We start from the raw sequence: 25,577 nt of genomic DNA, 5'->3' as shown, positions 1-25,577 counted from the left end.
TCCCTTATTCTAGTAGCTTTATTGTAGATTCTATTGGGTTTTCTAGGTAGACAACCATTTTGTCTACAGATGAAAGTTTCATGTCTTCCTTTTTGATATGAATGTTTTTATTTACTTTTCTTGCCTTACTGCATTGGCTAGAACTGCCAATACAATGTTGAATAGAAGTAGTGAGAACAGATATCTTTGACTCGTTTCTGCTCTTTGGGAGAAAGAATTCAGTCATTCACTATTTTTTTTTTTTTCGGTTGGGTCAGGTCTTAGTTGTGGCAGGCAGGCTCCTTAGTTGCAGCTTGCCGGCTCCTTAGTTGAGGCACGCTGGCTCCTTAGTTGTAGCATGTGTACTCTTAGCTGCGGCATGCATGTGGGATCTAGCTCCCTGACCAGGGATCAAACCCGGCCCCCTGCATTGGGAGTGTGGAGTCTTATCCACTACACCACCAGGGAAGTCCCGGTCATTCACTATTAAGTATGATGTTAAATATAGATTTTTCATGGATGCCCTTTATCAAGTTGAGAGAGTTCCTTGGTCTACCAAGTTTGTTGAGAAATTTTATCAGAAATGGAGTTGGATTTTATCAATTACTTTCTTGTACCTACTGAGATGATTAACTGGGTTTTCTTTTTTCACTTGCTAATATGCTGAATTACATTGATTTACTTTCAAATGTTATACCATCCTTGCATTCCTGGGATAAACCTCACTTGATCTTGATGTACAATCCTTTTAATGTATTCTTAGATTCATTTTTCTAAAATTGTATTGACAATTGTTGTATCTATAGTTATGAGGTATATTGGTCTGTAGTTTTTCTTTTCTTGTAATGTCCTCATCTGGCATTGACATCAAGGTAATGCTAACCTCATAGAATGTGTTGGGAAATATTCCTCCTCTTCAATTTTCTGGAAGAGTTTATGCAGAACTGGTATTTTTTTCTTCCATAAACAATTACTAGCATTGACCAGTGAAGTCATCTGAGCCTTTGTGGGAAGTTTTTAAACTACAGATGCAATTTCTCTAATAGATACAAGGCTGTTGAAGGCTATTTAGACTTCCGGTTGGAATCACCTCTCCTCATTCTGAAGGGACCGCTCATATCTCATTTCTCAGCTTTTTTCCACCCCCAAGCCTGCACGCAGGGGAGGCAGAATGGTATCTGTGCCCACAGAGGGTATTGGTCTGCCCTCGTCACAGAGCAGGAAGGTGGCTTCTGGGTCTGTGTGTGTGAACACGTGTGTTCCCTGGGGCTCACTCACCGGCTGGCCTTTGGATCCAGGCTCCCCCTGGTTCCCAGGAAGCCCCGTTCCGCCTTCCGTCCCTCGTTTGCCAGGGGGACCCAGCTGCCCGGGTAACCCACTTTCACCCTTAAAGAAATACACCAAGATGACCAATCAAAAGGAGAAAATGGCTCGAGGAGAGGGGAGGCGCTGAACAACCATTCCACAGGGTCAGTTAACATCTCCGGGTGCTGGGGCAACAGGCATAGGCCTGGGGGGTGGCGGAGGGGTGCTCAAAACTTCATCCTCCTTAAGGGGAAAGTCTCTTTTCTTACTCTGGCATTCAAGGGCCACTTTCCGTCCACTCTCCCACACGCCTCTCCTCTTCATTGTTTCTTCCCAACAGACCATGCAGTCCCCACCTCCACACTTCCATTCACGCTGGCCCTCCTTGCTCATTTAAATCCTCCACGGGCCAAGGCCATCTCTCCCTCTGCCAGCTGTCTTTATGGAGGGTTCCAACCTCTCTCCAACTAAACCTCAAGCTCAGAGAGGGCGAGAGCCCCGTTTGGTTCATTCGTTTCAATCTTCCCTTCAGTGTCTAGCCCTGGGCTCAGACTGACTCCTGGCTGCCTCCGCCACCACTCAAGGAAACTTTCTAAAAAGATGCCTTTGGAGGGTCTCAGAGCCAGCAACATGCACTGTTCCACAAAGACCCACAAGAGGGCGCCCATGGACAACTCAACAAATAGTTGACAGTGTCAAGGGCCTGGTAGGGGAAAGTATTACAGCTCCCTGGATAAACTATCCTTTAAGTCAAGTTTAAGCTTGGGGAGGGACCCTGAGAAAGACGACTCCATTTTCACACAGGCCCTGGGACATGGGCGCTCACATCAGCACTGCAGTCGGTGTCATTATAGTTAGTACCAAGGCAGAAAGGGTGGAGGGCGGGTAAGGGGATTAACAAGTGTCTGACCTTGAATCCTGGGGGCCCCTGTGCTCCAGGCAAGCCAGCCACACCTGGATTTCCTCTCTTCCCAGCAGGGCCCATGGGGCCAGGGTCCCCATCGTCTCCCTGCTCCCCCTGTGAAGAAAGAGGGCAGAGGAGGATTTTTCATGTTTCAGGAAATAGGCAGCCAAGGAGGCAGGATGACTCAAAACCTGGGTGAAGGGCTTCCCTGGTGGCACAGTGGTTAAGAATCTGCCTGCCAGTGCAGGGGACATGGGTTCGAGCCCTGGTCCGGGAAGATCCCACATGCCACGGAGCAACTAAGCCCATGTGCCACAACTACTGAGCCCGTGCGCCTAGAGCCCGTGCTCCACAACAAGAGAAGCCACCGCAATGAGAAGCCCGCGCGCACTAAACCAAGAGTAGACCCCGCTCTCTGCAACTAGAGAAAGCCCGCGTGCAACAACGAAGACCCAACGTAGCCAAAGAAAAAACAAAGCAAAACGAAACAAAACAAAAACCTGGGTGAACCCTGGGTGAAGCTGGAGGTTAAACTGAGGGATGGAGGTCATACTGCCTGTGTGTGAGGATGGCTGGACCAGCGGGACAAATGGGTGGGGAAGGGAAGGGTCTTAAAAACCGGAAGCTCTATTTGCTGGACAGGGCATGACCCTCTGGGTACTGGCATGGAGGAGAGACAGTGAGATGGGCCATAGTCCCAGGTCCCAGGTCCCAAGGGATGAGGCCATTGCCCATGCAGGAGGCTTCTGGATATGCTGGTTCTGCCCATCCAAGTTTCCAAATGCGCTCCTCCCGGCCCATGGCCTACGGCACCCCACCACGCACACACCTCATCTCAAATGGAGACACTGTCTCTTAACCCCAAGTCCTGCTCACCTGCTGTCCTGCTTGACCGTCCCGGCCAGGAAGCCCATCTGGTCCAGCGACACCCTCGGGGCCCTGTCTCCCCACCACGCCCCGAGGCCCCGGCAGCCCCTGCAGGCCCTGGCGGTAAATGAGAAGCTGGTGAGGGCTTCTGGGGAGGGCAGGGAGGAGGGTGGGAGAGGAGAAGCTGGGAGTCACTCACCTGGATACCCCTCCGTCCTGGTCCCCCAGCCTTGCCTTGCTTTCCCTTTGGTCCCTGAAAAATCAAGGGGCACGTGATGAGGGCTTCCTGGAGGAGGTGCAGAACACTAGGCGCTCTGGAAGGGGGCCCTTCTGTGGCCGGGCCCTGCCCCTCCACTTCTTGGGCCTTGGCATCTGAATCTGCAAATGCGCCCAAGCAGCCTGACTCAGAAGCCCAAGGTCGAGGCTGTCACTAACCCTGGGTCCTGGGCCCTCACTGGCAGCCCTGCTGCAGAGGCTCCGGACCCTGGCAACTTCCTGGTGGGAGCGAAGCCCACGGCTGGCTGGTCTATTTAATCCCCATGGGTTTGGCTATCCCTGAGGGGTGAGGGGTGGCTCTGCGGGTGGAGGGGTGCACCCCTGGGGGGAAGTTGAGGGCATTAAGGCAGCCTTGGCCCAGCCTCAGTGGAGGCAGATGCAGGAGCCCTGGGTACAAGGCATGAAACTCCTCTCCACCGCCTCTGAACTCTTCCACGGGCATCACCAGCCCCGTGTCTTCCTCCACACCCCCTCACTTCACTTCTCCCAGTTTTCTCTTTCTACAGTGTGGCACCGTGGAAAGAGAGGCCAGCTTTGGATCTTGACAGCCCTGGGTTCAAATACCGCTGGCTGACCTGACAGGTGGTCTCCCTCCGGGAGGCCCTATAAATGGGGCTGGTCATCCCCCCTCCCTCAGGCTGTTTTAAGGGATCTTGGCCAGGCCACACCCTGCAGGGCCCCTCCCTGTGGTTCCCTCTCTTTCTCACAGCACCCCCAGCCCTCCCTCCCGTGTGCTGTGTGCCTGGGCCAGTCTCTTTCCCTTCCCTGTGGACGGCAGGGCCTCTTACCTCGTCCCCTTTCGATCCTTTGGGGCCCGGCCGTCCCCGGGGTCCCGGATGCCCCTGCAAACCAAGGTGAGATGACGCAAGGCAGCCCCAGGATTCTCTCCTGGGGAGGGTGGCCAGTCTCCGCCTGGAGGGGGGAGGTGTGGGGAGGGGTTTGGGGGTGCAGGCTCTGGGGGTGCCCCCAGGGTCAGGGCAGGAGAAACCAGAATGGGCTGCCCCAGGCGCTCCTGCAGGGAGGGTCCCTTTAAGCTTTAAAAGGCCCAGTTCTTTAATCACCCCGCTGCTCCTCTACCGCCCCCCTCAGGGCAGGAGGGGGATGGGACAGCAAGCACCACTCACGGGTTGGCCCTGCTGGCCTGGATTTCCCCGGAGGCCTTGTACACCCTCCTGTCCCTGGAAGTCAAGGAGAGACAGGTGAGGGGGCTCATTCTGGGGGGGGGGGGGGAGGACCCCAGAAAGCCCTTGTTCTTCCTAGCCATGTGTCATTGTCCCCGAGTCTCAGCACCCTCATCTGCAAAATGGGTGAAATAATGACCCTGCCAGGGAGGATGAGGGTGGGGCGGTGAAGAGCCTAGGGGGCTGGCAGGTGGGCGGAGCTTGGGGGGGGTTCTGGTGCTCATTCAGTGGCTTGTTCACACTGCTTCTGTTGGGAGAGCTGTTCTCGGCCACAGATGGGGACACTGAGGTTCTTGGAGGGGAGAGGTCTCCCTCCCCCGCCCATCCTCTCCCTCCCTCAGGAAAGATCTCGGACCCTTCCCCTTTCAGCATGAACTACGCCCTGAGCCCTTGCAGGGAGGGGGAGGGTTGTGCTTAAAGCCTGGGCACTAATGGTGGAAGGACGGGCCTGTTTCCTGGCAAAGGCTGTTCTAATTCTAGGTTGCAGGAAACAGAGGCCAAGGAAGGCCCTCTTATAACACTCCCGGTGCTGCCAGCAGGTAGGAGCTCCGATACTTACCGGGTATCCAGAGTCCCCTGGCTCCCCGCGGTCTCCTCGATCACCCACAGGGCCCTAAACGACAAGGACAACAATGAAAAATGGGCCACTGGGTGCAGGGGATGCCACACCTGGGCCTCCTAGGCCACAACCTCGTGAAGCTCGCAGCAGCCTCACCCCTGCTCAGTTCCCCGCCCCCTCCCAGGTTGGGCTCCACCCTGGCATTGGTCCACGGGATGGACAGTGGGGATGGGGGTCTTACCCGATCTCCAGGTGGCCCGGGGTGCCCCTCGGCCGTGCCATCCTCACCCTGCTCCCCCTGTGGACACAAAATAGCTTTAGGACAAACCTCCTGCTCCTGGTGAATTCTGGGAATTCCAGACACTCTGCACTGAGGCCAAAAGGGCCTTCATCAGAGATGAGGTCCAGCCGACTTAGGGTTACAGACAGAAAGACTGAGGCCAGAGAGGGAAGGGGAAGATGTGGGGTCAAAGGCAGACCTGGGCATGGAACCAGGAATGCAGAACACAGAACAGGGCTCTTTACCCTCCCCGCTGCTGGACACCGCCAGGCCGATGCCCTGAGGCTGTCAGACGGGGTAGCTAAGCAGAGACCTCGGTCACACCCAGCTTTGCAGGGGACCAGCTGCCTAGACCTTCAACAGGTCTGTTCCCATCTCAGAGCTTTTTCTCAGCTGCGGAATCAGAGTGAGGAGGGGTGAAGGGGACAATGGCAATACCCATGTGGAGTGGAGGGGAATTCCATGAAATGACGCAGAAGTCCCTGCATGGTCCTCAGCAGTGACAATAATTCCAACAGCTGGCAGGCATGGGCACTGCCACGGCCGCACACAGGCACTCACTGAATCCCCCCAACAACGCTACAAAGTAAGTGATATCATTCTCCCCATTTTACAGATGAGGACACTGAGGCACAAAGAGATGGTGTGAGCTGCTCAGTCATTCAGCCCCCAATGACACAGTTCCCTTTCTCTGACCCTTGCTGGAGAAAGTGGGCCGAGAACCAGCTTCAGGACAAACGTCCAACCCTTGATGGGAGCCCCAGAGAATGCCCTGGGCTGCCCCAGACGGCACTCAGCAGTCGGCTAACTTGCAGGTCTTGTTCATATGACAGTTTCCTATCTGCAAAACGGGATTGTCATGCCTCGCAGCACTGCTCCGAGGACCCAGTGAGCAAAGGCGTGCTGCTGCACACAGAGTAGGGGCTCAGTAGAAATTGCTGTTGTTGACAATAATAACAGCAGGGAGGCTGTGTGGCATGGAGGTGGTCAGGAAGACCGCCGGAGGAGCAGAGCTTAGAGCCGAGGTCCTTGGGCTGCGGGGACTGGGCTACCCACAGGACAGGTGGCTGGACACCACGTGTCAGCTACAAGGAAGGTGTAAGCAGGACAGCAAGTGGCAGAACCTCAGGGCCCAGAACGTTCCAGCCCCAGACAATTAGTGTCACCTCCCATGGGGGTGCATTCTGGGCAGGGGGCTCAAGCCAGGGCACCTCCGAGCCCCCTCGCTGTTGGCAGGGATTGAAGGGGAGGCCTGAGAGGAGAGCCATCCCTGGGACTGGAGCCTGTCCCAGGCCCGAATCAGTCCAGAGGGCTGGTGGCTGTACGCCTTGGCCAGGGCCTCTGTGGCTCTTGTGGGCAGAGATCGAAGGCATGAGGGACTTGGCCCGAGGCCTAGAACCAGTCGTACCCGGGAAGGGGGGGTGGGTGGCCCAAGGAGTGGGGATTCCCTTTCCTCCCTGACCACTCTCTATGGCTCTTTGTCCCGGGGCTCCATCCCACGGTGGAGGGAGATAGCTGGGCTGGGGGGTGTCGGGGAAGGGGGCAGTGTTTACCTAGTGTGTTCCATGTGCCAGGTACTTCATGAAGTATGTTTCATACATGGTTTCATGAACTCCATATAGCACCTCTATGCTGTTGTGACCACTGGTCCCATTTTACAGATGGAGAAAATGAGGCCCAGGGAAGGAAGGGTCTTAACCAAGGCCACACAAGACTCAAGGGGATGTCTAGGCCAAAAGCCAGCTCTACAGATCTCCCCCCTCCCCCACATGTGGCTGAAGTTTGGGGATGCATTTTTCAGCACCTGAAAGCTGGCGGGGTCCCCCCATTCCCCATCTTTCTCCTTGTTCTCAGAGTCTTATCCCATTTCCCCAGTCCCTCTGGCCGCCACCTTTGGAGACAGACACATGCCCCACAGGGAAATTCCAAGTTGAACAATATATTGGCTTATCTAAGTGTCTGTTTCTGGCTGGAAAAGCAAGGCCTGGCATCGGACAGAGTCTGGATCTGGTCCTGCCACACCTCCCAGTGATCCTGAGCTAGTCCTGAAGCGTCGTGGAGACTCAGTTTCCCCACCTGTCAAGCGGGACCCTTACACTTCTGTGCCAGGGTCATGGTAATGATTATGGAGAAATCCTGGCTGGAGAGCTTTGCTTCGGGGGTCTTCCCCAGGAACCTGCTCTCTCCCCACCCCCCACACCTGCCGCCAAGCTCCATCCAGCTGTCGTTATTCAGTCCTGTGAGTATTTTTACTTTTGAGCTCTTTAGGGCATCATTCCACAGCCCCTAGCTCAGGGCCGAGAACATACTAAATAAATCATTATAAATCCATAAATACCTGTTGTTAGCAGATGAATGATGCTCTCACTCATAATAATACTTATGTCAGAAAGTGCATCTGGCTGACATGTATGTGATGTCCTCCTTAGCCTCGTGTTCCCGAGGTACCCATCCACTTAACAGATGAGGCAACCAAGGCTCGGGGAACGCTGGGGCCCTGCCCAAGGCCCAGAATCAGGGCAGATCTGGGTTAGTGTCCAGTTCTCAGCAGCCACAAGAACTGCTTCTGGGGATGCAGACGACCCAGAGTGCAGGCACCCTCTTGTTTCAGGCTCCCTGTTAATCCCTCCTACACCAGCCCCGGCAGACCGTGAGGGCCGAGGAGGGACTCGGGGTTCTGAGAGACACTTTCTGCAGCTTCCTGTGGGATGTGTCAGAGCCTGTGGCCAACTCTGATTGCAGATCTGTTCTCCAAGCAGGAGGAAGGGGCCAGCTGGACGGCAAACCAGGCCAGGGTGATTCACCCAACAGCGAGATGTAGTTAGTGGGGAGCTGACTCAGCAAAAGAAAGGCGGGTTGGTGAGCAGGGGGGCGAAGAGACAGCAGTGGGGCGCCTGCTAGGAGCCCGTTCCAGCTGACCCATCAGGGGAAGGGGGAGGGAAGGAAGGAGGGGCTCAGAGCCACTAATGTAGGAATCAGAGACTTGGGTCCTGGGCCAGCTTGGTGCTGCCTTGCAATGTGACCCTCAAACTTCTGGGCCCCCTGCATTCCCACCTGCATAGTGAGGCGGGCCACGGTGATCAGCAAGGTTCCTTCTACCAGTTCCTGTCCTCTACCGAATCTGGAGCCAAGGCATGGCACCTGGACACGTCTTCCCTCCGCCTGGGCGGTTTCCTGGCCCTCGAAATGCAGGTACTTACTCAACTCTCCATCGTAAGCCCCCTCCTGGCTCTCACTGGGTGATCTCGTTCACAAAGTGAGGCTTCAATGCCCATGTTCACACAGATGATGGCATGGCATTGTTACATGACTGACGTCCATCTCCCCTGGCTCAACCGGAAGCTCCAGGAAGGCAGGAACTGCATCCATGTTTGTTCTGGTGCCAGGCACCCAATATACCTGTGCTGAATGTAGGTCTAATGGCTCCTGCCTGCCGGCCACAGCTGGGTGACACTGGCCTCCTAGCTGGCCAAGGCCGTGAGCAGGGATGAGCCTGCCGTGAACCCACGCTAGCCCAAGCCGCAGTGGCCCAGGGCCTTGCCCCTGCCAACCCCGGATATGAGGAAGCAGCTGCCGCCCAGGACCAGACACCCCACCTTTTCGCCCTTTGGTCCAGGAGGTCCGAGGGGTCCCATGATGCCTTTGTGTCCCTGCAGGAAACAAGACGGCAGGGAGGTGAGGAGCATGGGTGAGGGAGGAGTCAGGAGGGAGAGGTGATGAAGGACAAGAACTCAAAGATGGAAACACCCTGGGCTGTTGCGATCAGGGTCCCGGCTCTGTCCCACCTCGCCGTGTGAATCTGAGCAGGCCGTGTGCCTCTCTGAGCCCTGGCCTCCCAGACATGCCATGTCGGTCCCAGACACACCCTAAGGGGGTGTCCGCCTGAGTGGCTGAAGGCTCTGCCCACGCCATCTTGGGGCAGACCTGGGACCAGATCTCGCGAGAACCAGCTGTGTCTTCTGGGATGCGGCAGAGGCAGGGGGCAAAATGCTTGCCTCAGAGGGCTTCCCCAGGCCGGGGTGAGAACTGCCCATGCAGACTTCTCCCTTGGGCTCCCGCACCCACTCTCCAGTCTCCCTCTCCTTTGCCCTCTGCTTCTCCTCCCCTCCCTGCAGTATCTCTTTCAGACACTGGATCTCACCTTCAAACTTAAGCTGTCAGGCCTCGCACACAACATTCCTTAGCCTCCCCGAGCCTGTTTCCTTCTCTGAGCAAGCCCCGTGCCTCGCTGAGGCCTAGGCTCCCAGACGTGTAACATGGCTTTGGCTCAGCAGCCTCTAAGGGGGGAGTTGCCAACTTGGATGTGAAAATGGGCTAAGACCCACCCCTTCCACAGAGAGCAGCGGTGAAGCTCAGACACGAGGTGTGCGCGGCACCCACCGCGGGAAGGAAGGACTCGGCGAGGCCGGGGATTGGCGGGGAGGTCCTCCTCTGTCCACCCCACCCCTGCCTGGCCCACAGGTGGTTCTCGACCCCACCCCGGTCTGTGGGCCCAGGTGTTCCCTGGGGCGAAGGGGACCGTGAATCTGCCTGCAGTGGCCCGAGGGCCAGCCCTCAGCTAGGAGGAGGTGGGCGCGGCAGCCGAGGTGGCCTGAGTCCAGGCCTGCAGGGCAGAGTTCCGGAGAGGGGGAGGTGACATTTCCTTACATCGTAACCAGCCAGTCCCGGTTTCTCCTTGGGCCCCCATCCGTCCTGGAGCACCCTACGAGAGGAGAAGACCCACGTTGGTACAGAGCGCCGCTCTCACGGCAGGAACGCGGGCACTCTCTCCCGCAGGCTCCAGCCCAGTTCAGCCCAGCAGCCTGGCACATCCACTCTGCCCAGAACCCAGGCCGGAGAGTCAGGTGGAGAGCAAGTGGCATCTGTCCCCTCCTCTCCGGAGCATTCCTCCCCCCCCCAGCCCTTCCTTCTTCCAGCTCCAGTGGTTCATGAGAGCCAATTGCTAAATTTTCCCCAATTTTGTGAGCCAATTATTAAACAAAACCATGGTGAAAAATTAAATTACATGAACTTACAGATAAATCAATTAATTATATTAAAAACATAGACGACAAATGTTCAAAACTCATCCCTTCCTAGTTATTTTCCTACACTTTACTGTTATCTATGCTCATGAGGTTATTTCCGTTTGTTGAATCTGTGTGGCGGAAACACAGTCGTCCCTGGGTGTCCAGAATCTGCAGGGGATCGGTTCCAGGCCCCTCTGCCGATGGGAACCCGCGGATTCGGGGGCCGACTATACCAGATCATGGAGCTCTCTTACCCATCCCCTCCCAAGTCTGCGTTCAATAACGTCGCATTGGGGCTTCCCTGGTGGCGCAGTGGTTGAGAGTCCGCCTGCCAATGCAGGGGACACGGGTTCGTGCCGCGGTCCGGGAAGATCCCACGTGCCGCGGAGCGGCTGGGCCCGAGAGCCATGGCCGCTGGGCCTGCGCGTCCGGAGCCTGTGCTCCGCAACGGGAGAGGCCACAGCAGTGAGAGGCCCGCGTACCGCAAAAAAAACCCCCAAAAAACAAAAAACATCGCATTGGCAGCTTGACATCAGCCACCGTAGGAACATTTACACCACGGAATCTTACAAGTGCCACAGACCAGCACAGCTGTTAACTGGTACGCACTGGCAGCTCAGAGACACTGCATCAGCCGCGTCTGCCCCCTCCCTTGCTTCCTGTTGGGGCCCTCCTCTCCCTGCAGCAGTAAAACCCCTCAGGGACCCTCCCTTCAGGGCAGGCCGGCAATGGGCCGGGCCCCCCTCAGAGCCACCCAGGGATCTGCAGCAGCTTCACCGTGACCCCCATGAACCTCTTTCCAGTGGGAAAACTCCTTGTTCAATAAAAATCCTCCCAAGGGTCTGGTCCCCTCTCTACACCCCAGTAGCAGGGCTTGATAATAGGGGGTTATAAAGGGCTTCAGAAGACCCAAAGACCCCTTCAAATCGCCAGAAATACTGTGTTGTGTGTACTTTTCCAGGGAGAGGGGCTATAGCTTCTGTAGGTCCCAGAGGGATCCGTGATTCCAAAGAAGTGGCTGGGACAGTGGACACAGGCGTCTGGCTGAGAGCTGAGGCGGGCGATGCTTTCCTCTCTGCCCTCGGCCCCCTCTGCTCCATGCCCGACCCCTACCCCATCCACCCAGAGAGTTCTCACCGTTGGTCCCAGGCTGCCCCGGGACCCTTTAGGGCCTGGGGTGCCAGGGGGTCCGGGGTCTCCAGGGACGCCCATCTCACCCAGCTGTCCTTGGTAGCCCTTGGCACCCTGCAGTAGAGGAGAGACAGGCTGTCAGCAGGCCCCAGCAGAGGGGAGGGAAGGGTGGGGGCTGCAGGGCAGGGACATGGTGGACCCAAGCAGGAGGCGGGGGAATCCTACCTTGGCTCCCATGCGGCCCTTCTCGCCTTGCTTCCCTGGTTTTCCTTCAGGACCCTGGAAGGAAAAGGAGGGAAAGAGAGAGAAAGATGAGAACTGAGAGAATACGGAGGCAGATCCACAGTGTATCGGAGCGCTCGCTCTGGAAGCAGACCGCCTGGGTTCAGACTGATTCTGCACTCAATACCCGTGTGAACTTGAGCATGACCACACCCCCTGTGGTCTATGTCTTTGCAAAGTGGGGGCAGTGGTGGTACTGGCCTCACAGAGCTGAGGATTCAACCTGGTGATACAGTATCATGCTTGCAAGGTGCCTGGTCCATAGTAAATAAGTGCTCGATAAATCACTGTTGTCATGGTTCCTGCTGGTGCCCAGGCTGTCCCAATGGGAGCAGCTCTCTGCACTGAGCCCTCTCCATGTGCCAGGCACTGTCCCACCCTTCTAGCCACCCTGAGCCTCAGGCCCCATTCGGAGCCCCTCCTGTATATGGTGACAGCCTAGGTTCCTAAAGGTGAATCGACTTGCCCAGGGTCCTGCTGGTCCAAGGCAGATCCCTGATTCAACTGCAGATCTGTCTGATTCTGTGTCCAGGGTGCCCACTGATGACAGGCAGGCAGGAGGGGTTTCCTAGGTATGCCCTTATCTCTGAGATGTTGTGTGTCACTTCTGACAATCCCTGAGGCCACGTCCCACTGACAGGGCCCCCTCCCTCAGGGGTTGAGGCTGGAGGGGTTCCTCAAAGTGGCTCGTTGTGACAGGAAGGTCAGCCAGCCTTCCCTACTCTCCCACTGGGGCACCCAGGCCACTCCCTCTGAGAGGCCACTCTGCTCCCTCCCCCAAAGGCATCCCAAAGTGCTGCTCTCCCCTGCCTTGCCCCAGGGGGCCCAACTGTCTCCACAGTTGTCAGGGAAACTCAGTTCACTGGGGCTGAGTGAGTGTAAGTGTGCGCGAGGGAGTGCAAGAGAGATGAGAGCGCAAGAGCGAGAGAAGAGAGTCCTTACCCCAGGCCCCACTGGGCTGGGATGTAGTGGGTAGGGCAGGCAGTGTTTCTGACCTGAAGGGACATCCAGACTGCCTGCAGAGGACAGTCCCCTCAAAGCCTAAACCTCAAAGGGAGCTGGGAAAAATATCTATGTTCTTGGTAAGCACTAAAGAGCTGGTTTGATTTAATCCTTTTGGCTTCATTAACAGAGGCACATGCTATAGGATGAGGGAGGTGATAATCTCACCTTGGAATAGGCATTGCACTCTAAGAGGAAGTACTGACTAATTGTGATGGAGGAGGGGTAGGAAGAACAGTGACCCTGAAAGGACCAAGCACAGAGTGCCCTGCATCCTGGTGCTTGAGTCTTCACGTGACCCCGGACAAGTCCCTCCCTTTCTCTGTGCCTCAGTTTCCCCACCTCTAATATGAAGGTCTTGAACTAACCTTGCACTGTCCAATATGGTAGCCCCTAGCCACACGTGGCTGCTGGGCACTTGAAATGTGGCTATTGTGACTGAGGAACTGGATTTTTAATCAATTAAATTTTAATTAACTTTAAATTTTAAAACTGGTAATTCAATGACTGGAAAACTTCTAACATTTTTGGAACAACTTGGGATATGCATCTACATTTTCAATTGTATGTTTTATGAAATCTAAATACAGCTCAAGTATTTCCAGTGAAAATATAGCATCTGAATTGAGATGTGCTCTAAGTGTAAGTGACACACTGGATTTCAAAGACTTACAAAAAAAAAGTACGCAAAATAGCTTATTAATGATTTTTTACATTGATCACACGTTGATATGTTAGTATTTTGGATAGATTGTGCTAAATATATTATTAAAATGAATTTTACCTATTTCTTTTTACTTTTTAAAAATATAACTATTAGAAGATTTTAAATTACACATGCAACTCCTATTCTGTTTCTACCGGACAGCATTGGACTTGACAATCTCAAGGTCTTTTGCTCCTCCAGTAATTAAATGCTAACTAATCATCATGGCCCCAACGATGAGCCAGACACGATGTCCGAACTCCGTATCATATCTCATCCAATTCTGGCCACAGGGCTGGGAGGAAGGGATTATTTATGTTAGAGCTAAAGAAACAGGCTCAGGGGGATGAAGACCCTGTCAACGGGTCACCCAGCTAGGTAGAATGAAATGTGGATTCTTACTTTCTGGGACACCCCTTTTCCTAGGCTGGTCCTGTTTGGGCAGTTGTGAATCATGATTACAGGAGCTGGTGGCATTTACCAGCAGAATGAGGTGATTGCAATGGCTGATCCCTTGTCAGAAGGAGAAGCAAGTCAGTGACCAAGAATTCAGTACAGGGTCAGGGAGACAGAAGTCTCCCCCAGGACCGGGCAGCCGGCTGGCCGCTTGTTCTGACAGCTCCTCTCCAGCTGAGAGCATCCCCGATGGTGAGGGAAACCCTGAATAAGGGCTAGAGCACCCAGTTGGGTGAGGCTGTGTGGCCAGAATGAAGACCTTTGCTGGGCCCCCATCCATACAGATGTATTTCTGGAAAGGCTTTGATGGCTCATAAAATTCTATTTTTAAATCCTTCACTGTTTCCAGGCCACAGAGTGGGAGATTCTTGTTCTGCAGCCCTGATGCCAAAGAGACTCAAATACAGGCCTCTCATCACCTCTGTCACCTGGCACACACTCAGTCTGGCCCCAGCGAACCTCTTTCCAGTTCCAGTGTATGAGGACTGGCAGTGACAGCAAAATACAGACGTAAACACTGCTACCACCACCGCCAGCACCATCCCCATCACCAGAGCCACTGCCACAGCACTGCCACTGCCACCACCATCACCAACAACAATACCACCACCGTCACTACCACCCTAACACCACCACCATCACTTCTATCGCCACCATCACCATCACCGCCACCACCGGCTTCCAGTCACTTGCTCCTCCAAATTCATAAAGATAATTTTTTATATTTCTGGTGCATTTTATAAAGTGCTTTCCTATCCAAAGTTTCATCAACTCTTCAGATGAAAAAAAAACAAGGCTCAGAGAGAGGCAGTGATGTGCTCAAAGTCACGTTGACAGTGGGTGCTCGAGCAAGAACCCAGCCTTTGGACTCTGGGTCAGGGCTATTTCTGCCACATGTTGCTGCCCATTCCACAGTCATGATGCTCAAAAGTTCACTGAGAAAGAGCCCCTGCAACACTGGACCTCAAAATGATCTCAGTGCACATTCTTCCAAATCCTTCATCATACCAAGGGTGCGGCCCAGAGAGGGCAAGGGCAAGTGAAAGGTCACACAGCAAGCTGCTGATGGAGAAGTGGGCCAGTGCCTCTCCTGCTAAGTTTAGTGTGGCTGAATGTGGGGGTGGGCAGGACGAGGTCAGCAGGGGCCAGGTTTGTGCAGGGCACGGCAACCAGGCTAAGGAGACCGATGTTATTCCTGTGGGCACTCGGGAGGCGTGGGAAGGTTAGGCCGGGGAGGGACACAGTCAGGTTGGTTCTCCGTGAAACTCTCATGTGAAGGAAGGATCACAGCACAAGACCCTCTGGCAGCAGCAGTCAAAAGACCTCCCACCCAACTGCCTGAACAGGCCCAAGTGTTATTCTCACCCAGGAGTCCCAAGTGCTGGCACACAGCTGTGCACACTCACCCGGATGCCAGTGATGCCAGGGGGGCCAGGCGGCCCGTCCTCACCCTTCAGTCCCTCCTGGCCCTTCTCGCCACGTTCACCGTCGGGCCCAGGGTCACCCCTGTCCCCCTGGGTTGAAAAGGCATGAGGAGGGGAGAGAGAGAAAGAGAGAATAAGTGTCACCAAGTCCATCAGAGGCGCCAAACCTCAGGGCTCCATTTGGATGTCCACGGCAGACCTGCCCCTGGATTCCCCCGATGGTTCTGCCCAAAGGGTCAGCCTGGTAGAGACAGCACGCAGCACGTGACAGTTTCTAGTGTCCATGCCTGGGCCATGGAGGGAGCTGCTCAGAGAGAAGAGACGACCCTGACCACGCCCACCCCGTGGAGTTTACAGGAAAGAAACAGGTTGGGAGAGTAGGACGATTTCTCCCCAATGCTGTAGACACACTGGGAGGACAAGAGTCTTAAGAAGCCGAAGGAAATTTTTTTAAACTTTTTTTTCCTTCTCTTTTTTCTTTTTGGCTGCCCCACACGCAGCATGTGGGATCTTATTTCTCCGACCAGGGATCAAACCCACGCCCCCTGCGGTGGAAGCATGGAGTCCTAACCCCTGGACCGCCAGGGATGTCCCAAGAAGCTGAAGGAAATTTTTATAAAGGAAAAAATTCACCCGATTCTACCTCTTGGAACAAACTCTTTCCATGCTTCTGAGTTGTATTTTCAACCCTCACTTACACAAACAGTTTACAATAATAAGTAGAAGGTAACCGTCTCGATTGCTACATACCAGGCTCAGAGCAGTGGAACAACTGTTCCACAGCAACGAAGTTAGTAAATTTAGCTTTAAAGGCATAATCCAACTGCACTGCATGTTTCCACCTATTTTTTTTTTTTAACGTCTTACTCTGTTTACTGTGAGTACGCGCTCCCTTTGCTGTCTGCCCCGCATCCTTCGCATTCTCACTGGCTGCGGTACATTCCCCCTGTTGAGTGGGTGGCAGCGAACGCTTACATATCACTTGCCATTCCAGGCCGTGTTCTGGAAGGCTAGGCTGTGCCAGGATGGGGCATGGGCTGTTGCCCTCGGCCCCATGAGCAGAGCAGGGGGTGCAGCAGGGGCAGTGGGGGGGGGGGGAGGAGCGGGGCAGCGCCCATCACAAGGCCACCTCCACTGGGGCTTGTGGCCAGTCTGCAGGTGGCTGAGCTGTGACGGTACAGAGAGGCCCCCAGGAAAGGGTAGGAGGAAGGGGTGGGCAGAGGAGAGGTTCAGAGAGGCAGAGAGCGTCTTTGCCATTTTTGTTTTCCGGTGCCACACTTTATGAGGGACGCTGATAAACTGGTGTGCATCCAGGAGAAAGAGTACGGTGCACAGGGCAAGCAGCTGGAGCCTGGGAACCAGACCGCGGAGAGCACAGCCCACAGGCTGGTCTTGCTGGGGCCCCAGGTTCTGGGCGTGAACAGCTGGGGCGCAGGATGGCCGGGGTAGTTTCTAGCTCTGGTCCAGGAGGACGTCCAATGAGAGGTGTCCAGAGATGACACAGATGAGGGAGGGAAGCTCCAAGCTGAGGTGTGGGCCAGTGCAGAGCAGATCTGGGCACCAGGAAAGGGTCGGACAGGTTGGTGTCTGAGGTCCCTTCGCACGGAGATTCTCAGATTCCAAACTCAGCCTGGCAGGGAGACGGGGCCGGCCCTGATGCCCCACTTGCAGACTCTCTTGGCTCCAGGATTCTCCTTCTGGCCTGTCAACCTGGCCACCTGCTCTCCTAGCTCTCAGAGGCAGGCAGCCCATTCCAGGTGGCTGGGCTGGATTTCTGTGAGGGGCCCTAGCCTGGGCCCTGCAGGGGCACAGGCTCCAGAGACTACCCAGACCCCCAGAGCCTGGGCTCCCACACAGCTGGGGTGGGCGACCCTGTGGATCCCATGCAGAATGGGGTCTGAGGGATGGAGGGCTAGGGAATCCCAGAACCCAGGACATCTGTCAGTGCTCAGAGGAGCCTTACAAGTTGCCTAGCTCAACCCTCCTACTTACAGATGGGGAAACTGAGGCCCAGAGAGAGGTACAGACTTCCTAGTACCACATGTGAGTCCACGGCAGAGCATGGGTGAGACCTTGGGTTCTGGTTCCTTCTAATTCCAAGGTTCTCTGCTCAGGGGACGATACCTTCCTCACCCGTGGATTCAAATCTTGCTGCCACCTCTCAATAGCTGTGTGACTTGGGCAAGTTTCCCCATTTGCAAAATAAGCACCAAAGGGTTACTGTGGGGAGTGAAAAGAGCTAATCCATGTAAATGATAGCTTAGCATCCAGTGCACGAGCGCTGGGTAAACATTACTTATTACTAGGAATCACCACCACTGTTGCCACCATCAGCTGGTTATCTCAAAAGACATCATCAGCATCAACTATAAAGTGCTGTGCATGTCCGAGAGGTTGTTTCACCATGAAGCTGATGCTTGGACAAACATCATAAAGGAAACAGATTCTCTCCTGGATTCACACAAGGACCTGGGAGGATGCCGTACATCTGCCAGACTACTCCGGCCCAAGGTCTAGGGTGGCACTGGCTTCGGAGGGAGTGAGAGAAGCAGCCAGGGCTGAGGAGCCATGACAAGTGAGCAGGAAAGACTGTGTGAGACACCCAAGTCTGGAAGACCCCCTCCCATCCCACCTCAGCAAAGATTCCAAGGAGAAGAAAGGTGGCTGCCCAGAAGCGAAGGAGGTCCCCGCACTGTGCCTCGGTTTCCTCATCTGTCGAGTGGGGATGGTAATGAATCCAGCTCGGAGGATTACTGGGAGGATGAAATGGGTCAATTCATGTAAAGCTCTTAAGGCAGGTGATGCAAGGATGGTGAGTACACCAAGCATTTTAGCCAGAATGTTCGTCAGCATTCATCACGACTCACGCAGACATTTGGCAAAGGGTGTGGAGAAGCCATCAAGTGCTCTGGGTCTCCGGAGCCAGACCCAGTTACACCCTGGGATACAGCAGGGCTGGAGGTGAGAGAAGGTTGACAGATGGCAGACAGGGGGCGCTCTCGACCTTGCAAGCAAAACACAGGTTGATGGGAAGCCAGACAGGAGCTTGTCACAGAGGCATCCTGGGAGGTGGGGAAGCCCCGGACCCAGGGCAATTATGTGGATGGAGGTCTGGGGATGGGGCAAGAGAGGCTCAGATAAGAGGGGTGCTTATCTGAGGTCACATGGAGAGTCAATAGCTAACCAAGGGAATGCTGGGATGTGGCACTTGGGATCCTGAGCTGGGCAGCTGACAGGTCAGCCCTGGGGAAAACCCACCTAATGGTCCAGGACTAGGCCAGGGCGGGTAAGTCAGAGAGTGAACCTGCCCAGGGGTTCAGGGGAGCCCTGGCGCCTCCTTAAGGCCCCAGCATCTGTGGCTGACAGATGAATCTATGGAATGTAGCAGGGCTGAGTCAGGCCCACATGCTTTGGTGCCAGTGAGCCCTGGGTTTGAATTTTGGATTTTCCACTCACAGCGCTAGACTGTAGATGAATACACCTCGGCCTGAGCCTCAGTTTCTTCACCTTTAGAATGGGCGCATGGTGCAGAGAGGTAGCCGAGGCTTGGGTCTTGCCTGTGCCAATTACTAGCAGTGTGTCCTTGGACAAGCGGTTTAACCTCTCCGAGTCTCAGTTTCCTCATCCAAAGACAGATTTTACCCCATAGCACTAATTGAGATGATACCTACAAAGGGCTTAGCACAGTCCCTGGTACACATGTGCCTTGTTCTCCGTAAATAGTGGCTACGGGTCATGGGTGGTGATTATTTTTGTTCTCCTGATCTTTTAGGATGTTTGGAGGATAACAGATATCAAAGCTGCTGGCTCTGGGCCTGGCACAGAGCAGGGATTCAGCAGGGATTCTCTGAGCCAAGAGAAGCTGCAGTTTCAAGGAGAAGGGTGGCAGTGAGGAGTGGAAGGTGGGGCTGGCCCCTGGTCTTGCCTGAGCAGGGTAGAGGGCGGGTGCTGGACAGGGCTCACCCCCACCCATCCTGCCCTCCCTGGGAGTAGGAGGGCTGACCTCAGAGCTTATGGGAACATGGTGCTTCTGGGGGAAAACTTAAGACTTGGATGGGAGGACAGTGGGGGCAGAGGGAGAAGGCAGTTCCAGAACATTCTCTCCCCCCAGACTCTGCACCAGAAGGACGCTTACCTTCAGCCCATCGGGCCCTGCGGGGCCACTGTCACCCTCGAGGCCTGGCTCTCCCTGGAAAGGGTAGTGGGGAAAGATGAGGAGACATTACTGGGGAGGGGGTCCCAGTGTGTTTTACGTCCTCCTCCTCCTTGGGACAAGACCCCAACCCCTGATCTCCTGGTAGGAGGGGCCTGGAAGGCCTGGCATGGCCAGTAAACAGTGGAGCAGACCCCCAAGCCACAGCCTGTTCTGTGTGCAGGGTGGGGTGAGGTAGGGGCTGCACGAGTTAGAAGGTGCTGGTCCTGTGTCTAGGTGGGCTGGTTGGAATGGGCAGGTAGAGCAGCCTACTGGTTGAAAAGGTTTTGACGTCAGACAGATCTCGATGCCTCCACTGGGCTTCCCATTCACTGGTAGTCTGGCCACAAGCACAAGGACCTGGGAGGTCCTTAGCCCCTATGGGTGTCTATTTTCTCATCTGAAAATGAGAACCCTTCTTTTAAGGGTTCCTATGAGACACAGTATAAGCACCCCACAGATAGTAGCCATTAGATATACTCTTCCTGGAATCTGGAGTGAGCCCTCATGGAGTGCCTTGGTGGAATCTCAGTTCTCAGACGAGGAAAGTGAGGCCATCCCTCAGACTTTCTTGCCAGCAAGTGTGGGAATGATACCAAGACCCTGAATCCCATCTGACCTTAAGCCAGGTTCCCTGCTTGCCTTTCTAGCTCCAAAGATGCCCTTGGATGCCTCAGTTATCTAAACGGCTGTCAAGTTAAGTTTGTGTCTCTCTGCTTTTTCACAGCTGTTCAGCATCTGAGCTGGAAGGGGCCTCAGAAGTCATCAGATGCAGGAATGGCAAAGATGGGAGGACAGGTGTGTAGATTCCACCCCTCTTGTGCCCATGGCAGACATCACTAATCTATCTACTAGAATGTGGCTCCATGAGGACAGGGCCTTCTGTTACTCACTGCTGTGACGTGCCTGGCACACAGTGGCATCACGTGACTGCACGTCATTCTCTTTCCTAGTGAGCCTCAGGATCCTTCTTAACATGGCTCTCCAAGAAACTGTACTGCTCAATCTTCCTTGACAGACAAGATTGCCATCTGAAGACTTCAAGCTCCATGCTCATCCTCTCTTGCCCTGTGGCCCTCTCCTCTCATTCTATGTCTTAACTCAATTTGAGGAGCCTCTTAACTTCGGGCAGGGAGTAACATGAGGCATTGGAAAAAGGGAAAAATGAGAAGTCGGACTGGGGGCCTGGTGTCTCCATGAGCCAAGCCCCCCCACACTAACTCCCCCTCACTCCTGGGCTGCACCTTCCCCATCTGAAAGATGCTAGAGGATGCCTGCTCTGTATCTCTCACAGCACCCTGGGGTCTCCATTCAGACAGGGATCTTATAAATCAGGCACAGAGCATAGACAGGTGGACACAGAGGCATCCCAAACCTTCTCAGAGGAAGCCAAACTCTGTGGGTTTCTTTTGGTAAAGGGGAAGATAACCTTTCAGATAACCTTCCATGGAACAGTTTTAGGGATGGTAAGAGGTGTTTTTCAATAAAAGCACTTGGAGGTCAAATAAGTTTGGAGACTGTGGATTAACCCTCCCCAAACGCCAATTTCTTGGTTGCAGGCCTTCTCAGAGCCTTGAAAACGCTACTGCTAACGTGTAAGGGGGAACACCGAGCACACAGAATCTCAAACATTTTGACCACAGAATGCTTTTCTCTGAGGAGCGCCTCTGCATTGTGGAGATGCTGGCCCGCCGAGGGAGACCGGATAAGGCTGCAGAGATTCAGTCTGTTTCTGCAGCTGAGGAAACTGAGGCTCAGGGAAGCTGAGTAAAGCCCTCCCCCCCTCCAGACAGCCAGGGAGGGGTGGGACTTTCCAGGGAGAATGAATTTGCTTCGACTTACCCGCTGCCCGATGAGGCCCGGCTCCCCAGTGGTGCCCAGAGGCCCAAGGTCACCCTAGGAGAAGCCAAACACAAGTCCATGGGTAGGGGGATGGGACCAGCCCCAGCCCTCACCTTCTTGTTCTCACTGGTTCTGACGTGGGAGGAGCGGGGAGTGGAGCTGAGGAAGCTCTTTCTCCCCAGGACCAGAGAGAAATTGTAAAATGCCAACCAGAGCCCCGGTTCCCAAGAAGCCCTGGACAGGTCAGGATCACGACCGCCAGCATCACCACCACCATCACAGCTCAGCTCACACTTACATAGTGCTGTTCTAAGTGCCTTTTCATTTCACACATTTAACTGTCACAACAACCCTGCCAGGAGAGATATCTTCTTTTACAAAGGAAGAGACAGAGAGACCGCAGCTTAAGTAACCAGCCCGAGCTCTTGAGGCTAGTAAGTGACAGATTCAGGATCCAAAGCTGGGTAGTTTGGCTCCAGGGAATATCGGATGCAGAGATGGCAACTCTGAGGCTGACCACCTTCTTTTTTCTCCCTCCCTGAGAACCTTGGAGAGAAACCCAAAGAAGGAAGAGGCCCTAAATGAACCAGAATCAATGTCACCCAGCTCCTCCAAAAGACCCCAGAAGGGTCCTTCTCACGTGGGGATTTCCAAGCTACACTCTCTCCCTGCTGGTGTCTGAGGGCACAGAGAGGAGGCAGAGCTCCGGGCCCCCAGCCCTGCCGCGGCCAGAACCACCCCATTACTACCTGTTTTATATATGGGTTGGTTTCCTGCATTATTCAAGCAAAGGATTCTGGAACTACGTCAAGACTGACAGTCCCAGGCCTCCGGGGCCTGCATAGGGAGCAGGTCCTCTTCCAACAGCAGTGCGGGGAGGGGTCTCTCCCCAGAGCCCAGGGATCCATGGGCTCCTGTTTCCCTGCAGGTAATGAGGGGCACCAGTGCTGAAATGCAGATGGTATCGCAGGAGGCCAGGAGGTATGGCCGTCCCAGCGTGGGGCAGGTGCCAGAGAAAACACTGCCAGACAGGGGGCAGGGATGGGGGCTCCGGGCTGGCTGGGCCATCCGCTGTGGCCATGGCCAGGCCCTGCTCCCCAGCCGGGAGCACAGAGAACCCATTATCCCGGGCACAAGAAAGGCCTGTTTCTCCTCCACGGAGACGATGGGGCCGCCAGCTGGGAGCTGGTTTCAACAAGCCATTTTTCTCTTCTTTCATCCCACCTTACCTTCATTCCAGCTTCCCCGGGAAGGCCTGGTTCTCCCACTGCACCTGGTAGCCCCTGCAAGAAAATGCCATTGGTCCTTCCTAGAGCAAGGGCTGGGCCCTGGTTGTAAGGGAGGAGATAACTGAGGCAGGCCCAGAGACGGCAAGGGACATGCCCGAGGTCACTCAGCGTGAGAGACACAGAGCTGGGAGCAGGCTGCAGCCTTCTGGGAGCTTAGAGTTGGGACAAGTCAGATGGGGGTGACTGGGCTCAGGCTGCTGAGCGCCGGGGCTGCCCAGGGACTGCTGGAGCCCCATGAGTGTGGTTTGCCCAGGAGGAGCCCATTGGCAAGCATGCGGAGGAAAATTTCATGATTCACGTAACAACAGAGGAGGAAGCCAACGGATGCTGCATTCAGGGCCGAGGGATTCCTGCCCTTCTCTCTGCAGCTGGGCCAGGATGACAAGGGCGGGAGGGATCCTGAGTTACCACCATTGGCATGGCTGCAGCCCCTGCATAAACCCTGGGGCTGTTTTCTCCTCTGGGTGAGGCACGGGTGTCTGAGGCCCCTTCCAAGCTCCTCGCTGCATGATCTTAAGGGGACTGCTTCTGCAGTCAAACCTCTGTGTCGGGGTGAAATCCCAGCAGGGTCAGGGCAGGGGGCATTGCTGCTCTCCATGGTGCCGAAAAAGAGGCACCGCCAACCCCCATGCTGGTCCTGGCACAGCTGCATCCCACCCGCTGCCCCCGGGATTGGGAGCCCAGCCCCTCCGCCTACGGCATCATGGTGGATCTGCCCTCTCTGCCAGGGCCTCTCCCCATCAGTCTCTGCAGTACACAGGACGGGGCCCTGGAGGAGGACGGCCGGGACGGGCTGATTACCTCCCCAGCAGCACCACGGGACGAACAAGGGTCCTCCGCACTCACCTTGGGTCCCATCTCTCCTGGAGGGCCAATTGGCCCCTGGGGTCCCTGAGGGCCCTGGAAGATAGACAGACAGTTGGGAGAAGCCAGCCTGGGCCCTCTTTGGGGTCTAAGGCTCAATAATGCAGTCTGGAGAGGCGGGTGAGGGAGAGAACCCGTAGAATCCAGGACTCTGCAGCCCATGCCCTCACCCACCCCTCGCCGAGGGTCCTGGTGCCTGCAGCTCTCCCCGCAGCCCCTGTCCAGTGCACTCGCACCAACCCCTCCGCCTCTTCTCCTAGTCACCTACCTAAGACCCAGGGCGGCCTCCCCTACTCAGAAGCCTTCGGGCTCCCAAGCTTTGCTCACTCTGTCCCCTCTGCCTGGAATGACCTTTCACCCACTCAGTCTTGGTCAGTCCATTGTTCAAAAGGGCGTCTACCTGAGCTTCCAGACGTGGAGCTATAGCGCGGCCTCCAGTCCTCCCCCTGCCCTACCCAGATTCCTCCTCCTGGGCCCCGAGACTGTGCTCTCCTCTCCACCACTAGAAGCACCCTCCACAGCCTCCTCGCAGGGCTCCCCAACACACGGGATGTCCTCCCAAACCCACCCTTCCCGCGAGATCTTCTGCAGGGCTCTCTGTTTCAAACCTCTCAATAGCTCACTATTGCCGTTGGGACAAACAGCAAACTCTGTCCGCAGCTTCGGGTGACTGGCCCCTGCGACCTCTTCCTGCCTTCCCTGAGGTCCAGCTCTCTCCACTCTGGGCACGCTGGACTCCGCAGTGCCCGCTCAGCGTGTTAGTTTATTCTCATGTTGCCCTCCCTCCTTCGGAGACCTGAAGGACTCCGTTCCCTCCGCTTCTCCCTGTGCCAAGCACTCTACACACATCTTCTTATTTCATCCTCACAACAGGGTGTAAAGGTAGGAACAATTATTCCCATCTTACTGGCATGAAAACTGAGGCTGGAAGGCAAGGGAGCTTAGACTCAACGCAGAGCTCCTGACCTCCCTGGCCAGGGCTCTCTCCCTGACCCGCCCCCGGGGCGGTAGAGCCCCGGCACTGTCCCTCTCCAGCCCCTCTCCTTGTCTGACTGCAGGACCCACACCCCCGGGTGGGTGACCCAGCTGAGACCAGCCTGCCAGGGGCAAAGATGCAAAGAGAGAGGGCAAGGGCACTTACCGGTTCTCCTGGGAGGCCCTTGGTACCTGGGGGGCCGGAGGGACCCGGGATGCCCTGCAGGGACAAACAAAGGTGACCTTAGTCCCTCCATGGCCTTCTCTACCCTGCCTGTCCCCTGGGTCTCAGTCAAGCTGTCGTAGCAAATGAGGGTCCGACCCCACCCTCTGCCCTGTGACAGACGGGAGACTGAGTTCCAGAGGGGAGGAGACATACTGGAGAGTCCTCAGGGCAGGAGTGGGCAGCTAGAACCTTCGGGATTTCCACAGCAGGATGGGAACTTGGCTAAAGTGGTTATTTTCTCCCCGCGAAGTCCCACGGAGAGAACTTCATGAACCGGTGCTACTTACAGGAAAGCCTCGTGTGCCCAGGTGCCCTCGCTCGCCAGCCACGCCCTGGAAGCACATTTGGGTTTGTTAGAAGCATGTATGACAAAGCAGGGAGTGGGGAGAGGGGCTGGCAGCCTCGGCCTGACATACCTGCTGCCCAGGCTGGCCTGGTCTGCCCTGTGGTCCTGCGGGGCCCTGCAGGAAGCAAAGCATGAGGTTGGGAGAGGGTGCTGGGGAGGACCCTTCACGGAGAAGGGACGCCCGCTCCCACAGGAGATCTAAGGAACCCATGGGGTCGTGGCAACCACCCCCTCCCCAGTGTGCAGACGGGAGAACTCAGGGGAGGGGCTCGCCATAGTCACCAGGTGCTCTGGGCCGAGAACCAAGGACCCCCGGGTCCTGAAGGGGTCAGAAGCAGTCTCGGCTCTCAGGGGCCCGGGAGGGGCTTGGGGGTCAGAGGCCATGCGTGATTCCTCCTCACTCTGTCTCATTCATGTGCTTTTTCTCTCTCAGTCTGATCTCCCTTCCCTGCCCCCATGCTGGGGGCTTGCCAGCATCAGGA

At 55.6% G+C, this 25,577-nt stretch overlaps 1 protein-coding gene across 1 annotated transcript in view; it reads right to left on the bottom strand.

The window, feature by feature from the left end:
* The window catches only part of COL27A1 (collagen type XXVII alpha 1 chain), a 151,045-nt gene that overhangs the window by 26,103 nt on the left and 99,365 nt on the right, over positions 1-25,577 (bottom strand). Inside the window, 21 exon segments of the mRNA XM_073806461.1 lie at positions 1,258-1,365; positions 2,195-2,302; positions 3,065-3,172; positions 3,255-3,308; positions 4,120-4,173; positions 4,456-4,509; positions 5,072-5,125; positions 5,313-5,369; positions 8,948-9,001; positions 9,999-10,019; positions 10,021-10,053; positions 11,498-11,605; positions 11,717-11,770; positions 15,344-15,451; positions 19,497-19,550; positions 21,396-21,449; positions 22,625-22,678; positions 23,531-23,584; positions 24,690-24,743; positions 25,037-25,081; positions 25,166-25,210. Of these exon segments, the coding sequence (XP_073662562.1) occupies positions 1,258-1,365; positions 2,195-2,302; positions 3,065-3,172; positions 3,255-3,308; positions 4,120-4,173; positions 4,456-4,509; positions 5,072-5,125; positions 5,313-5,369; positions 8,948-9,001; positions 9,999-10,019; positions 10,021-10,053; positions 11,498-11,605; positions 11,717-11,770; positions 15,344-15,451; positions 19,497-19,550; positions 21,396-21,449; positions 22,625-22,678; positions 23,531-23,584; positions 24,690-24,743; positions 25,037-25,081; positions 25,166-25,210 (1,335 nt within the window).

This window comes from Tursiops truncatus, chromosome 6, assembly GCF_011762595.2.
Source record: "Tursiops truncatus isolate mTurTru1 chromosome 6, mTurTru1.mat.Y, whole genome shotgun sequence".
Lineage (NCBI taxonomy): Eukaryota > Metazoa > Chordata > Mammalia > Artiodactyla > Delphinidae > Tursiops > Tursiops truncatus.
This window is presented reverse-complemented; position numbering and strand designations above follow the sequence as displayed.